This window comes from Poeciliopsis prolifica, unplaced genomic scaffold, assembly GCF_027474105.1.
Source record: "Poeciliopsis prolifica strain line A6 unplaced genomic scaffold, Auburn_PproV2 SCAFFOLD038, whole genome shotgun sequence".
Taxonomy (NCBI): domain Eukaryota; kingdom Metazoa; phylum Chordata; class Actinopteri; order Cyprinodontiformes; family Poeciliidae; genus Poeciliopsis; species Poeciliopsis prolifica.
In genome coordinates, this window is record NW_026562413.1 from 3,434,507 (window position 1) to 3,450,655 (window position 16,149).

General features: G+C 39.7%; 1 protein-coding gene across 5 annotated transcripts in view; it reads right to left on the reverse strand.

Moving 5' to 3' along the window:
* The window catches only part of syngap1a (synaptic Ras GTPase activating protein 1a), a 46,612-nt gene that overhangs the window by 10,494 nt on the left and 19,969 nt on the right, over nucleotides 1–16,149 (reverse strand). For 4 of the 5 annotated variants that reach the window (XM_055053806.1, XM_055053810.1, XM_055053809.1 and 1 more), the window contains 11 exons: nucleotides 14,058–14,211; nucleotides 12,903–13,001; nucleotides 12,575–12,826; nucleotides 12,149–12,484; nucleotides 11,676–11,820; nucleotides 10,802–10,946; nucleotides 10,025–10,261; nucleotides 7,216–7,417; nucleotides 6,726–6,916; nucleotides 4,654–4,861; nucleotides 2,323–2,913 (listed from right to left, as the gene is read on the reverse strand). In XM_055053806.1, the coding sequence (XP_054909781.1) occupies nucleotides 2,323–2,913; nucleotides 4,654–4,861; nucleotides 6,726–6,916; nucleotides 7,216–7,417; nucleotides 10,025–10,261; nucleotides 10,802–10,946; nucleotides 11,676–11,820; nucleotides 12,149–12,484; nucleotides 12,575–12,826; nucleotides 12,903–13,001; nucleotides 14,058–14,211 (2,560 nt within the window). The remainder of the gene's footprint in view (nucleotides 1–2,322; nucleotides 2,914–4,653; nucleotides 4,862–6,725; nucleotides 6,917–7,215; nucleotides 7,418–10,024; nucleotides 10,262–10,801; nucleotides 10,947–11,675; nucleotides 11,821–12,148; nucleotides 12,485–12,574; nucleotides 12,827–12,902; nucleotides 13,002–14,057; nucleotides 14,212–16,149) is intronic. The other variant, XM_055053808.1, reaches the window with a different exon arrangement.

A 16,149-nucleotide genomic window follows, 5' to 3' on the forward strand; every position in this document is an offset into this window, starting at 1 on the left:
AGGACCAAAGTGATATTTAATGTTTAAAGGTATGTCCCATTTTTTTCAAAATTTATCTTTAATGTGAGGGATGGAGCAGTTTTGCTTCAAAACCCTACAGTCAGTTCATCGCTTCTGTGTATCTTTTTTTAAGTGTAAAAGTGTTATAAATACTTCCACCAGACGGAGCAACATAATTCAAAATTCAAGATCTTTCACCTGCTTATAAGCTGCTTACACCTTAAGGTGCCTCCGACTGAGACCCTCCATCTGTTCCACAATCACAGTTGACGACAACTGGGTCAGCAGATGCTCATGGAGACGCAACCTTTTTGATTTTTTTTTTCTAATTTAAGATGACGATACTTCAGAATGATCTCTGTTTTGCTCTCATATGTGTGTAAATGCAAAGGAATTTGCAAGTTTAGTTTTGATTTGCATCCTAAATAACTGCAATCATTTGTGACGGATGGATAGATTAATCATTAATTCTTAAAGCTCTTTCCTGAATGCACCATCTGTATAAATAAGCAGGTGGCCTGTGATGTTTGTTCCATTAAAGCCCACACTGCGGGACAGAAATAGCTCAAGACGACACGACAGCATCATTAAGCACCGTAATTTTACATCCACGCCTCATAGTAAGCTTATCAGCCTGACGGATCAACGGCCCGATTGCACACCGACTGATCCTCAGCCGCAGGGTTCATTTAAACATGCATCAGAAAACACACGCTTCTCTTGACCCCATCAAGCAGTCTAATTAAAGCCGAAACGTTTTCAGACTGAAACTTCTCTGTCTTTCCTCTTCAGTGGAGGCGCTGCACCACATCTGCAGAACACGCGTGGCTAAGAAAGATAATGATAATGCAGCATCAGCAGCTCTGACAGCGTCATCCGCCCGGTTGGCCGACAGCTAATAACCAGAACTGTTAAAACGAGGACGCGCAGTGCAGCGGCTGTGAAGCACTCTCCCAGAGCCCAGATGAGGCGGGCACGGGACATACATCTGGATTCAGAGGGCAGCACAACGAGAGCCTCTTACTTTACAGTAGGATTTGCTTATTATGCTGCTCAACCAGAGGTCCTCGATCAAACATTTCATGTGGTTGCTGCAGATTTCAGTCACTCACATTTAAGCTGACTTATTCTGTAATTAATAAATGCCAAATTATGCAACAGAAAGCCACAAAAATTCTCACATCTCTATAAGCATATTACAATGATTCCAGAAGAGATGCCACACTGATCCGTTTAAGCAGCTTGCTTTTCTTTTTTTAGATTGGAGTAGATTTGTGGAGATAAAATGAGCTAATTAAAGCTGACTAAAACAACATGCAAAAATAGGTACCCTATTAACAACCCCAAACATTTAGTGGATAGTGTAAAACAACATTTTAAATGATGTAACTGGATTGTTAACTGCAGTGCTTCTTTGTGTTTTCATTGATTTAACTTGACCAAAAAAACTCAGTCGAAAATAAAGCACGTTATGACCAAAAAATGTAAAACATGCATGAAAACATGTTTTGAATGGAAGCAGAACCATTGATACATTTAGCACAGTTCATCAGGCACATGTTCGACTATTTTTGGCTCATCACAGAAACAATTTTGGGACCGTTTTGTATGAAATAGATGAGTCATATATTGGTGCAGCTCAGCAGATCATACAAAAAAAACACTTTACAATTTTCCCATGAAAAAAAGGACATTTCACATATTTGCTGACTCTGAAAACAGTTATTTACAGAGACAATATAAAAATATTTATATTGACAATTTACATACATTACTGTAACATCACAATGGTTTTAAGCAGGTTATAAGCCCAGAAGACTGGAATATCAAGGCAAGAAAAATGCAGCAGCTGCTTGAAGGGACCATTCAAACATTCAGGGGCCCCTAGTAATTTAATTTAATTTAATTTAATTTAATTTAATTTAATTAATTGTAACACAGACCATATATCTGAACCTGTAGCCTCATTTATAGAGGATGTCGATGTTAAAATATTTTACTTAATGCATTCAGCTGAGAAAGAAAAATACATTTAGGATTTAATTAGGAAGTTTACTTTGTAAAAGTTTAAAGAATCATCTTGATAATTTGATTGTTGTGTTACCATGGCTACAACATGCTGTAACGTTTGTGTTTGATTTGGGTTTGTTCACAAATACATCACAGCAAATATCCAATCAAACTATTGAATTAAATGTAAGCATTTTAACGTCGACAGTTAAGTAGTTAACTTGTAATAAATGATTAAAGCTGGATGCAGACGCTTATTCACAGCGTCAAACCATCATTCTGCATGTGTGAAACCAGTGGAGCGGCTCCTACCTGCACCTGCAGAGACAGCTGGTGCCAGGCGTAGTCGTTCTGATTCTGCCGGGTGAAGTCATCGCTGTAGCTGTGCGAATGTACGATGCTGGGCTGCACCAGGCTGCTCTGCGACTGCAGGGCAGAAAGGTCCTCGCTGCGGGAGAAAGCGCTGTTGCCAAAGGCAGGCGGGTAGTCGGGGTGGCCGTTCTCAGCCTCCGGGGTGAGGAGCAGCGGAGGAGGGGCGGCGGCTGGAGGAGGGACCTGGGACTGAGCCGGGGAGTTCTGGGCAGCCAGATGGAATAGAGGATTCTGGAAAGAAAGCGGGAAATGCATCGCTGCAGCTGCCTGCTGCTGCTGCTGGGAGATGGATTCTGTTGGGGCCCCTACGTGGCCCATCTGGCTCAGTCTGAGGCCAGAGCCGGACGACCCTGGGGGCAAGTGGCCCCCCATACGAAGCGGGGCGCCCAGGTTCCCGAAGCTGTGGCCGAGGCCAGCAATGGAGGCCTGAGAGGAAGCTAACATGTCTCCGACGGAGTTCAGGTTCGAGATGCTGTTCATTCGGGAGTCCTGAAGGTCCATCATGGAGACACTTTTGTTGACACTGTGGACCTGAGAGAGAAACAAAATGAATGTTCACTTTTTTATCTGCATCAGAGACACTTATTTATATGAACCTTTCAACAAAATAATAGACACAAATATTTACAAATGAGATATTTTGTGGTAGGATTGTAATGACAGTGAAAGTGGCAATGAAAACTATTTATTACTTTTCACCTAAAGAAGTGTAATTTGTGTCTACACCTGGATTTGATCCTATTTTAAAATTTATTGAAAACATTTTCATATTTTCACAAAAATATGAAAACATTTTCATGAAAAGATTTTGTTCTCCACTGAATTAACAGTGGAGAAAATACTTAAATGAACTAACTTCTTTAAAAACATCATTATAAGGAATTTAAATCAAATTTCTTACAAGAAATTGACAATGGCAGATGATAAGTTTCAAACTTCAACTTCAAGACCCTTGCTTGTGAATTAAAATCATAGGACTATATTTTTTTAAATTTTAGTAAATTCAATTTCATTTTCTCCTGATTAGGCTCAATTCTAAACCCAATGAAATAAATTTTGGTTTCATGTAACATGAACCCAAAGTAGGGACGCAGACATTGTGAGTACATTAATATTTATTGAAACTTCACTCTTTCCCATGTTTTAAAAATTAATAAATGAAAACAAAAACAGTATTTCTTAATTTCAAACAAATCCTAACTTTTAGTCAAATAATTCTTGCTACAAAATACCATTTACTATTATTTTTCTCCTTCAAATTGGGCCATTAAACTTAGTGAATCGCTGAAATGCTTTTCCCCCCTAAAACTTTATAATCTGTAGAGAAAACAGCAATTAAAACAGGTAACAGAGCTGGTTACCAACAGTGCTCTGTTGAAACCTCTTGGGCTTAATTTAGTTCTTCATTTGGAAAGTAAACTGCTGCCTGGCAATTTTTTTCTCACACTGTTCTCTTGTTTCTAAATGAGGAGCTGTTCTTGATAAATGTATTTCATCAAGATTTTATGTGGCACACCAACCACTTGTAGTTGTGTTACTTGGCGCCACTTTTCTCCAATGCTTCTCTACAGTGTGAACAAAACAGGGCGTCGCCCCACTTCATATGGAGCAGACAGGCGGATAAGCGACAGGAAGGTTTGGAGTGGTCATGGTGACCTGGATGGTAAGCAATCATTCGTTAATTGATTGAGTCATTGACTGGCTGATTCATTGATTGCAGGAGAGCTTTAATTAGGTCAGAAGCCTGGAGGTCTATGACTCTGCTAAAAGAAACACTGAGATCCAAAACCTGGCTTTGGCGATCTGTCGACAGGATGTTTATTAGTCATCCACTGCAAAAATCTGATCGCCATGGAAGGATGAGTCCCATTTGAAGCAGTTAAATGTTAAAGTTTAAAGTTAAAGTGAAAGGAGGGTTTTGTGTTGGTCATTCACTAAAATGCGCTGATGTCTGTTGTGTGGTAGCAAAATGTGAAAATGTTCAAACAATATGAATGTTTTAGCAAGTCACAACGCCTCAGCGGCCATGAGAAATGTGGAAACTTTCTTTTCAAATGCAATCAGAGATTTTTTTTAAAAATCAATGAGGCTAGCCAGATTAAAACACGGCAAAGATCTGGATGACATTTAACTTTAAAAAATAAATAAATAACATCGACTTTCAATGACTTCTCAATGTCAACTGTTTTTTTTTAATCTTTTGTAATGTAGCATGTGTGAAATTGAGCACATCACGCCATTGAGTTGAAAAAACACCATCACACACTCTACCTTCGGATCGGGTTCTGTGATGTCCGAGCTGCTGGTGCAGTACGCAGGGCTGGATCGAGCCAGAGGTGGGCGGGTGACGTAGAACACCTCCCTGGACGAAGAGCGGAGGTCTCGCTCGGCCTGACGCCGCATGTTCAGATTGGAGGAGAGGGATTCTACAGCTGAGACTCCGGTCGTGGGCGACGGGAGACGCGAGATGTCTATCGAGCTGCAGACGGGCAGAAGAAGAGACTATACTGTGGAAGGATGTCCCTCAGCTCTGATGGATTATGTGCAGCCTGATGTTAGTCACTTATTTTGGGACTGAGGCTGAAGAATTGCTTGGTTTTGATCCCACACACTCGTCTGTGAGCCATCGATGTATGTGCGATTATATAACAAGTGCCTAATCGGGTTCCTACACAATTTTTCATGCAAAATATTTTCACACATTCAAAACCCAACTGTCTAAAGTTCTCAGTACTTGATATTTATTTCACTATGATTAAATGGCAAATATTTCTGCAGACGGAGGAAGGCTTTCATATGGAAAAACATCTGAAAAAAAGGAAGAACGCAAGGAATAAAGGAAAGAACAGATCATTGGAAGGAAGAGAAGTAGGCCACAAAAAAGAAGTGAAGGAAGGAAAGAAAAATGCATGAAGAGAAGGATAAAATAATAAGAAACAATACAAAAACAATAGACCTTCGCAGCGCTTTGCTGCTCGGGCCTAATGAAACACAAGAAAGAAAAAAGGAGTGAATTAAAACAGGAAGAAATACACAAGGAAAAAGAGAAAGAAGAAGTACACAAAGAAGGGTAGAAGGCAAGGAAGACGACAAAGGAGATAAAATTGAATTTCACTTAGTTATCACGGTAGAAGCCATTTGTTTGTTAAAACTTAATCAAATGTATTTGTCCTATTTAACGTTCGTTGTGACGTTTACTGCAAACGAACGACGTGATTAGTCCAAGTTTGTCGTTTATTGAACGTTCAGAAACTCCAGCGGCTGTCATGAACCACAGCAAAGGTCAACAACGGTGAAACAACCCGAACAGGAGACCCACTCAGAACCACTCAGAACCACTCGCACCTTTTTACTCTCTCTCTTGTTGAAAGCACACCCGTTGCCGCGGCAACCGCCTGCGCCCCGCCGGCCCAGCAGAGATTGCGCTACAAACGTAACATTCAGCCGGTTACGATTTCAGGTTTCCAGGCCTGATATTTATTTCTCGATTATTAAAAAGCCCCTCATGAACACAGCGGTGGTTTAGCTAATTTAAACTCCGGCTCGTTTTTGAGTCGCCTTTTGTTTGTTAATGGAACCGAAACGCACTGAATTGCGCAACACCTAGTTGAAACAATAATTACTCAGATTATTAATTTTAATATTTTTTTTATTCATTTTTTATCATTATTATTTTTCTTTAATGAACAATAATTATCCAAACATTTTGGATCTTGGTGAATATTTTTGTTAAGCCTGTCAGAAGAGGAAGTGCTGATCTCAGCGTCCTGGCGGCGTTCAGTTTGTCAGCTACTGCCGAGATCGACTCAAAACCTTCCCGATATGAGCCCCTTGCTCTAAATGATCTCCTTTATTATTGTTATTAAAACCCAGTCCAGTGCAGAAATTGTCTCCTGACAATCCTGGAGAACTTAAAAAAAGAAAACAAAAAGAAAAAAAATCTAAATCAAGGTGAGAAAAACTCTGGGAAAACAGATGGTGCTGGCAATTAGGGAATGATGAACCACTCTGAAAGCCGGTTGAGGTGCATTAGCATTAGCATCACGGGCTTTTAGAAATACACCAGGGTTGTAATGAGCTGCTGAACTCTCACTTCCTGTGTACACTTGGCCTTTTTATGAGTCCCTGTTAATAACACCCTTGTGGAGCTGTAAATCCTCTCTTTATGCAGCCTAGGTGCACATTTGCAATCACAGCCATGCACCGGGTCTTTATAGAGCCACAGCGGGGACCAATCCTGCTGGCGCTTTGTTCTATTCGGGGACATGCAAATGCAAGTTTTGTGCCCAGAAGTAATGACAACAGAAAATGTGGAAAAACGACAGGGGGCCATGAGAAGATACCTGTTTAAATCACGCATCATAAGGCTTTGGAAATCAGAGGACATAAGGCGATTGAAGGATGGGCGGGAGAAGAGTCTGTCCTTCGGTCTCTCCGGTTGGTGGTTTGTGGGCATGTGGAGCTGCGGATTCCTCAGGGCAACGCTGATGTCGTTCAGCAGCCGCGGCAGGGGTCCGAGTTTCAGGATTGCGTCCTGCAGGGAGATTTTTAAGTAAAAAAACAAGAAAATACACTCCTTAACCTTTTGTTGGAGCTACAAACATAAACAAGCAGAACCAGAAAAGAATAAGTTAATACAATGCTGTTATCAGTTCGAGAAACAGGTCTAAGAAGAAGGATATTTTTATTTGCTCAATGCAATAAACAAGAATTCAAATTCTTCATTCAGTGAGCTTTTACATTCTGAGCCATTTTATTTTATTTTTCAAGCAAACATGGAACAGTGGTGAGCCTTCACAGGTGTGGCCGGACTGATAATAAAATTGGACCCACCTTACTGAGCTGTCCCATGACTTCCCACAGCAAGCTGTGCAGCATGGACAGCTCCCTGCCAAGGTCAATGTAGCCCTCAAAGCCTCCGGCGTTTCCTCCAGTGTCCATGTTGGAGATCTCATAGAGGAACTGCTGCATGGAGCCCCACTCCATCTCCAGGAACTCGTTCATGAAGTACATGTATTCCTCCTTGGGTCCGAATCTGAAAATGTGATAATTAGAAGAGCAGTGAAGAAATAAAAGGGACATCACATTGCATAAACGTTCATAACTATATAAAGAAATTATTGACTTTGACTTGTAAGTTAGTTTTGTCCTATTTCAAGTGTCCCGAGATATTTGTACTAGAAATTAAACAGAAATACATTCTGAGATTTTGTGTTTTTGGTGGATGGACAGGTGTTTCAGAGTCTTTATTTCTGTTAATTATGATGATTTTCCACTAACATAACATTTAGGATTGGAATATTACATCAGAGTAAAAAACAAAAAAAATTAAAAAACAAAAATGTGAACTTAATGAAAAGTCTGTTTAATACCTGCCAATAAGTTGCTGCTGTCAAATGTGACTTTTACTTGCATTTACTTAACTTTCTTTGGATAAAAATACTTTCAGGAGTATTTTTACTGCGGCATAAATTTGGACTTTTACTTGAGTAATATAATGACAGAGTTTCGCTGCTCTTGAGCAACATTTTCAGCTGCTCTGCCTGCCTCATCAAAATGAGCCTCGCTATTGGTGAATAAATAATCCTAAAGTAATTAGATATACATCTCAGAGAATTCAAATCTCTGACATGTAATTAGATTAAGGACTGCCACCATCCTGAGTTTAGGAAGAGACCAAAAACATTCATGAAGCCCAAAGTCTTGCTTGGCGAGCCATCAGATTACCTCGAGCCTCCTCCAGTTGTGCTGGAAACACCCAGGCATTTCTAACCTGGTGCTTTTGTTCTTGTTTGTTCGTCCTCTCACCTCCCAGGTGGACGGGACAGACAGAGGCTAGTTCTGATTCTGCTGGAGTGAGTTTCTCCTTCTACCCCCCTCTCCGTATTGCCGCGCGCCCTCAGGATGAGATATTAAATCGAAAGGATGATTCACACAATCCCTCCTCTTTCAAACTGCCGTTTCATAATTATACTAAATAAATACATTAATTGAGGCTTTTTCTAACTGAAGAGGCTCACAAATGAATTTGATGAGACTGCATTTGGCTGGATCTCAATCAGGTTTATTTACTTTATTTATTATCTACAGATTAATTTGTTTTAAATTAGAAAAATCATTTAAACTAAACTGAGCAGAGTTCAACTGAATGTTGGATTTGACTCCAAAAGAAACATATTCACATCTACATGCTGCATTATATATAGTACTGCAGAGTACTGCAGTACCAATGACATTGCAGTGGCTTTATTTCAGAACTGCTTGGACATAAAGGTGTTTTAAGGACCTTTAAAGCAAATGTGGGATGAGTATAAAATAGGCAGCATTGTCAAAAGTATTTGACCCCATATGAGTTTTATTTCTTTTTACTTTATTAAGTATCAAACAAAGATAACCAGAGGAAAATGGAAAGGGGAGTTTTCAATGAGGATTTCATGTATTTGTGGTAAAAATTGGTCACAACCAATAAGGCCATAATTGAAAAAATAGCATTGTTAAAATTAAAGACTGTAACCTAGTAAGTCCCTGCTCCGCAGAACACAAATCAATTAAGTAGGACCTGTCTGATAACATGAAGTAGGTAAAAAGATATAAAAATATAAAAAGTAGAAAAAGAAAGAAGCAAGTCATAAACAGATTTTAAAGAAAATGAAAAACCAGATCACAAAACAAGTTGCTGGCATCTGTCTGGAAAAGTTCACCAAGTCATTTTTAAGGCTTTGTGACTCCAGTAAACCACAAGGAGAGCCATTTTCCACAAATGGAGAAAATGTGGAACATTTCCCAGAAGTGAAATCTTTTTGACGTTATGTATCCAGTTATATAATATAACAGTTCAGAAGAATAACATCATAGTAACAGTCAAGCATGGTAGTGTGATAATCTGATCCCGCTTTGCTGCTTCCTAACCTGGATGTCTTTTTAGTATTATCTAAATCATGAAATCTTCCCTGAGACAGCAAATCCTGAAGTACATCCACAAAGATTCACATCATACCCAACAGTCTTGCATCTGAAGGGCTCAAAAACCCTCAAATGTGGCTCACTCAAAACGAAATCTTCTGAAAAGTTGGCCAAATTTCCTCCACAGTGATATAAAACACTGTTATTATAAACACTTGATGCAGCTGCTGCATCGAGTCAGTTATCAGTTATTTATAATACAATAACTTTATTGACTTGGTTTGGATAGTTTTTCTCTGTGACTAAATAAACTCATTATCATAACATAACATAAACTGAATAAATCGGGGCAATAACTTCTTACACTGTACCCTTAAAATCAAATTTTGTTTCGTGTACATCCAGTTAAGCACAATAAGATAAGTGTGAGGAGAAGTTTTGATGTTCTTCGACTGAGTTGGATAAATCCTTCTGATGACGTGCAACTAAAGCACAATAAACACATCAGTGTTCTCGTTTTAATCAGAGTGTCAGTAAAGAGAGCAAACTGAAAGAAATGTGTCACTGCAGAGAGGCTCTGAGCTCACTGCGTGTGAGTAACAGCTTAAACCCTCGCAGGCAAAACCGCAATCCTCTATTTCGGCGAGGTTAGGCCATCCCACCCGACAGGAGCGCCGAGCGTCTGCGGGTCTAAAAATGAACCGCGTCGAATCAGCGCAGCAGAGCCGAGGAGACTCACTTGGTGAAGCTGGCCAGGTTCTGCATCACCTTGGCGATGAGCGTGAGCGTGCGGGACGTGCGCTCGGCCGGGTACTCCTGCATCAGGTTGAACAGGGACGGTGACATGATGGCTGGGCACATGAAGCGCAGGAACAGGGAGGAGCTGATGAGGCTGTCGGCGAGATCCTCTCTTCCTCGCTCGGCGCATCTGGCTCTCCAAGAGGCAAAAACCTCCTTCAGCTCCCGGGGAAAGATGCTGAAACAAGAACATTGTTCTTATTACAGCAGCTGTCAGGGAGAACAGCGAGGCGGAAATGCCAGGAGACTGAAAGTTATAGAAAGTTACCCAAGCATATTACTCTCTTCAAAGAGGAAATGTTTCTCTTGAATACTTCTTTTTTTTTTCTTTCTACAGTGAAGTCTTGTGCTGTTGTTTTTCATACCTCTTTGTTACACAGATGAACGATTTCACTTGAAATCAAACACTTCTTAACCTTATCTTGAAACATGCAACATCAAAACAGCATCCTGTGTGTTTAATCAGTGTTACTCCAACTGAAGTAAAAGCAATTGTTATAAAAACCATTAATCTGAACACACGTAGAGGAAAAAGCTGTAATTTTGCAATTTATCAAAATATGTGGAACTGAAACCATTGTTGAATGTACACTTGATCGAAGTGAACGTAAAGCCAGTAAAAGTTGAATTGTTGAGAGTGCAGCACATGGCCACGGAGTCTTGAAATGCATATAATCATAAATTCATCCTCAATAATGAATACGGGATAAGAACTGACCAGAGGGAGTTGATGATCTTGCAGAGTAAAAGCTCGCAGCACATCCGGAGGTTGGCTTGGTGGTCAGCGAGGACTGATGGTGGGACACGCATTGGGTCCACCTCACAGTTCTCCTCAGACTCATATAAGGCTCGAATAAAATCACCTGGAAAGTGGACAACACAGATCTGGGACTTAGAGGAAACTCCTGAACATGCCAAGAGGCTAAAAAATATGCCTGGTAAGGAATGCCTGATCGTGCCTAAAGAGTTAGGGGGCAAAAGTTGAAGAATGACAAAAATGGCAATGTCTGGGTGATGGTCTTGATTGAAGTAAATCCTTCTTTTATTCAATGACTCTGACTCGGAGTCTCCTCACATTGGCATTCTTTAAAGGCGACACGAACCCCACTGTTTACACTTCAAGAGCAAAACGCATTGGTTTTTAAAGAAGGTTTTGATATCATTTGAATTTATGTAAAAGATCACCCATAAAGTACTAACAAGTGCACAATACACCTCAGTGTAAAAACAGCTCATTGCATTTCTCCTGCATGTCAAATTCTGTCTTCATAAATCTTTCCTTAACAACCAGGGGAGTCCAGGCCTGTCCAGCTTGCATGGAAAAATGCCATCAACTCCAGCCAAAAATCATCATTAATGCTCTTTCTTCCTCTTCTCACCTGATAGATATACTGAGGATGAACAGAGATGGGTATGCTAGGATTTATATATATTATTACTAAGGCTAACTCAGTTCGAAACAAGGCTTATTGTTAGGGCTAGTAAAACGTAGCAGTGCTTTTACTTTGAAAATTAAAGTTGAAAGTAACCATCTCATTTTTGGTCATTTTTAAATGAGATATTTCTAACACCAGAGCTACTGGAGGTCTTACCTATAGCTTCTTTGAGGTATCTGTGACCTATTAGTTTGAGGTACTCTTCCACAGCCTTTGTAGCGAGTGTGTTTTCCCGAAAGATCAAATGTTCGCGGTCCATGAATCGATCTACCTCGCACATCGCCATGTCTGAAAGAAACTCCTACAGGGAGACACAATGTGAAGTTCACTAAAACAGAAAAGTTGCAAGTAAGGGAAGTTTATAGACTCATTAATCTCAAAGGTAATTTAGTTAGAGAAAAATATACTTTAAGAATAAAAACATTGCAAAAACAATTTATGAGTAATATTAAAACATAACTATTTCATTGAGAATGCTAATTTCTAAAAAATAAAATATACCTATTTATAAGAAAAGTTGCAGTAAACAGTAATGTTTAAAGGAATAAATTTGTTGATTTGTTAATAAACTGTCTTTTCAACAATATTTGCTAAAAACAGCCCAAATATTTGGTTGGTTCTTTAGTTACCTTTGTTTTCCCTGTGCTCTGAAGAATGTGCACCAGAGCAAACGCCACCTCCTCTTTACTCTTCACGCTCAGCAGCGGCTCCAGCACCGCGCACAGTGTTCGGTAGTTGTTGGTGATGTACTCAGCAAACTCCTTGTACAGCTCCATGGGGAGAATATTCATAGTCTGGTAGCGTGACTTGACACGCAGCGAAGCATTGATCACTTTGGCACTTCCAACGCCGCCACTTTTGGCTAAAACGCTGGACTGTATCACCGGGTACCACTGCTCAACAAACTGCCGGCCCGTGATGCTGGATATTGGGATGCTGACAAGGCCGATGTATGTGCTTTTCTCCTAATTTGCAGACAAGATGCTTTTTAACCCTGATGTGCTTTGTATTTTTTCAGATCCGACATATAAAAAGCACTGAAACGTAATGCTTACCTTGCGCCTCTTTTTATCTGTCTCTTTGTAGAGGTGCAAACGAAGGCTACGAATGGTTGGCAAATTGTTAAACTCAAAATGTTCCCCCCAGAAGACCGTGTCGGTGCGGGGTTTGCTGGTGGTGCGCGCGTACAGCATGTCGTCCAGACAAAGCTCGCAGTAGTAGCGTTTCTTAGCTGGAAGATCTCGGGCCTCAATTATCCACAACTTGAGCACATTCTCCACCCGCCTGCTGTTGTCCTGAAAAGAGTGCTATAACTGCGTTAAACAACCCAGGAGGCTTAAATGTTAAATGGACACAAAAAGTAAATAAATCCACTGAGAATACCTTGTTTGGTTTGACCGCTCGCTGCAGATTCTCAATCCATTTGTCTCTTTCAGAAGCCGATCGGCAGGCAAAACACTTTGTCCCTGAATTGGTGGTTACCTGAAGACCAAGCAATATTTATGACACTGATGTCTTTGCGACTCATCTGTTTTTCCAATCCACGTTGTGAGATTCAGAAACACATAGGGGTAAAGATGCAGATTGCAACTAAATTAAAATACTCCCTGGAGGACAGACAGGCTTATTAGTTTTCACTTCAGTTCTTTTCTTTTTATCCTCCCCTGATTATAGAAAGTGTAAACCAATTTTTTTGGCTCCTAAGAGGCTTAAGTGAAATCTGTATATCTCTTGAGTGAAATGCAGCTGTTCTGCTGAACTAAAAATAGTATGAAAAGCCACTCTTACCTCGGGGACAAGCACAAATGTGGTAAGAGCACTTAGAGGGGAAAGAGCTGATCTAGAATAGAAATTCTCTAAAACTAATTTTTGAGATTAATGAAACCTATTGCTTGTTCAATACCGGCCCCTAAACTGATCACAAAGTCAAAAAAATACATCATAAACTGAACTTTACTGCATTGTGCTGCATCTAGGCTGCACGGTTGCACAGTGTCAGCATCGTTGCCTTGCAGTAAGAAGGAGCTTGAATCCCAGTCAGAGGCCTTTGTTAATGGCATTTTGAAATTGTTGCTTCTCTGGCTTCCTCCCACAGTCCATAAATATGCACGTTAGATTAATTAAGCACTTTAATTAGCCCGAGGGGATCTGTATTATCCTGTGATGGATTGGCAACCTGTAAATAACCCCAAAACGTCACGCATTTAGTAGGCGTGGGGGATGAATTACACTTGATTTAAATATGTTTATTTTATAACAAAGATTACATAAAAACACAAACCCCCCCAAACCTGCAAGTTTGAGCCTTAATCTTTAAATATCTGGGCTCGACAAAACTCGTAACTCCAATAATCTGTTTCATTATATTTGCTCTAATTAACTAATGAACTGTATTTATCGAAAGCTCCAGAGAAAAATGAAGAGGCTGTGCAGTCGTAGCTCAAATGTTACATAATTTCAGCTGGAAAAAAAAAATAAATAAAAAGTGACAGGCAGGCAAAAACACAGAAAAGGAAAAGGTTGAAGAGATTAACACACCTCAAAGCAATACTCTTGTCCTAAAATGCTAGAGTGGACAGGCTTGATAATGGCATCTTCATCCAGAACTAGGTCTAAAGCCTCTGCAGCACTGCTGGGGGAAAGGAGGGACTCATGGGAGTGGGATTCTTTGAAGCTTTGCATCAAGCGAGTCCTGGTGAGAAAAGGAGACATCGACTTGTCTTCAGAATTCATATGGATGCTTTTACAACATGAGTCACAGCAGAGGAAAATCATTGAGTGTTGGTGTGTATTTCAGAAAATTTCACAGAACCTGCTGATTTATTTTACCACTTGCAAACACATGCAAAAATGTATGTTTCGAATGTTGCATCAGTTAATCGCGGATGACATTAAAAAAGGAAAAATAAACTCATCATTGCTCTGAACGGCCTGGGATTTATATGAACATTACTTTACCACTATCCTACAAATCCTTAAAAAATATATATTAACACCTCACACGACATTCACAACCTTTAGCATATTTCATTAGGTTTTAGGATCAAAAAGTAAAGATTGTTTTTCTGCAATAACAATGTGTCCATCTGTACCTCTGAACTTTAACATCTTAAAAACTAAAATAAACAGGCTGTGGGGAGAAAACACAAAGACATAGGGAGTGATTAACAAATGAACAATCTTATTCTGCCATAGACTGAAAGTTATAGTTTCTGATATTGCACACATTGATATTAAAATGATCCAAGTGATTAAATATATTGTGCCACTTTAGGACAGGCTAATTACAAAACAGTTATTTTGTTGTTTGGGCAGTCAAACCAAACAACAAAATAAGAAATAAAGCGATGTATGGTGTGGTATGAAATGTTGGAGAAAATGAACAATAACGTTTAACTGCAGCCTCAGTGTGTGTGCTTGTTTGTCCTTGGCAAGTTGTGTCAGACGTCCTTTATTCACTTGTGCTTGGTTTTAAAATTGCTCCATATTCTCAGCAGGACAATGTAGTTTTTCAGCATCATAAAAAGGCTGTGGAGCAGCAGAATCATAACAAAGACACCTTGATTTCACACAGAATATGACACAACTGCAGGATGCCCTGATGGGTAAGAGGTGTCCTGAGGTAAGCCTGCACTATAACAGGCAGAATGAGTTATTGTTGTGGCTGATGCTTAGTGCAAGAAAATAGCCCGCAGTGGTTGCTACTGTGCTGATGGTTGGAAAACACACTTCTCTGATTTCCTTTCCCCCCTTTCTCTTCTAAGGGCAAACGAAATGTTTGGATTTTAGCTAATAGTAGCTCTGAAAAAAAGGGGGAAAAAACAGCATTGAACTGAAAGGTTAGTTACCACGACTAGTCTGGTGTGTATGCTCATCTTTTTTTAAAAATGATGCCCGAGCGGGACAATTATAACCATTGAATCGACTCGCATGCCTAGAAAGGCCGTTCCACGATTAAATAGTCAATAATCCAAAAGTAGTATACAATGAAGTTTGCAGGTGCACTCAGAGAAATAGATCTTAGCTTTGGAGTTCTGATCTTTGCTTTTAGTTGATGAAACTAAACTTAAAGTGTTTATTTATTGACCATTTTTTTATTTGGACAAAAAAGGGGTAAACTTACAAAGCTGAGAACAAAATCCCAAATGTGAGGGTGGCAGCATTATGTTGCTGAGCTGTTTGCTGCAGGAGGGACCGGTGCACTTCACCAAATAGATGGCATCGAGAGAAAATATCTTTTTGTGGAAATACTGAAGCAACATCTCATAGAGAGCTGCAGCTTTCATGCAAACTGGTCTTCCAAATGAGGAATGATGCCTCATTGTCCAGTTTGTTGCACAGGGGCTTCAGGAAAATAAACTCAGTGTTTGATCATTTCAAAAGCTTGATTTTAGTTCCATAAAAAAAAAATTGAAAAAATAAAATACTGCAGAAAGGAATAAGCCAAGATCTCAGCAAACTGTTCTGAGAAAAAGGGAATTTATTAAAAAAAGCAAATATAAATAATTTTGGTAATTCAAACTGACCTAAAACAGGAAAAGGGCAAGTCTGATGTTGGGGTCTAAATAAAAAAAGCGTGAGTGTTCTTTAATATAACATCGTCATTTTGTAAATCCATATTCACTCTTGG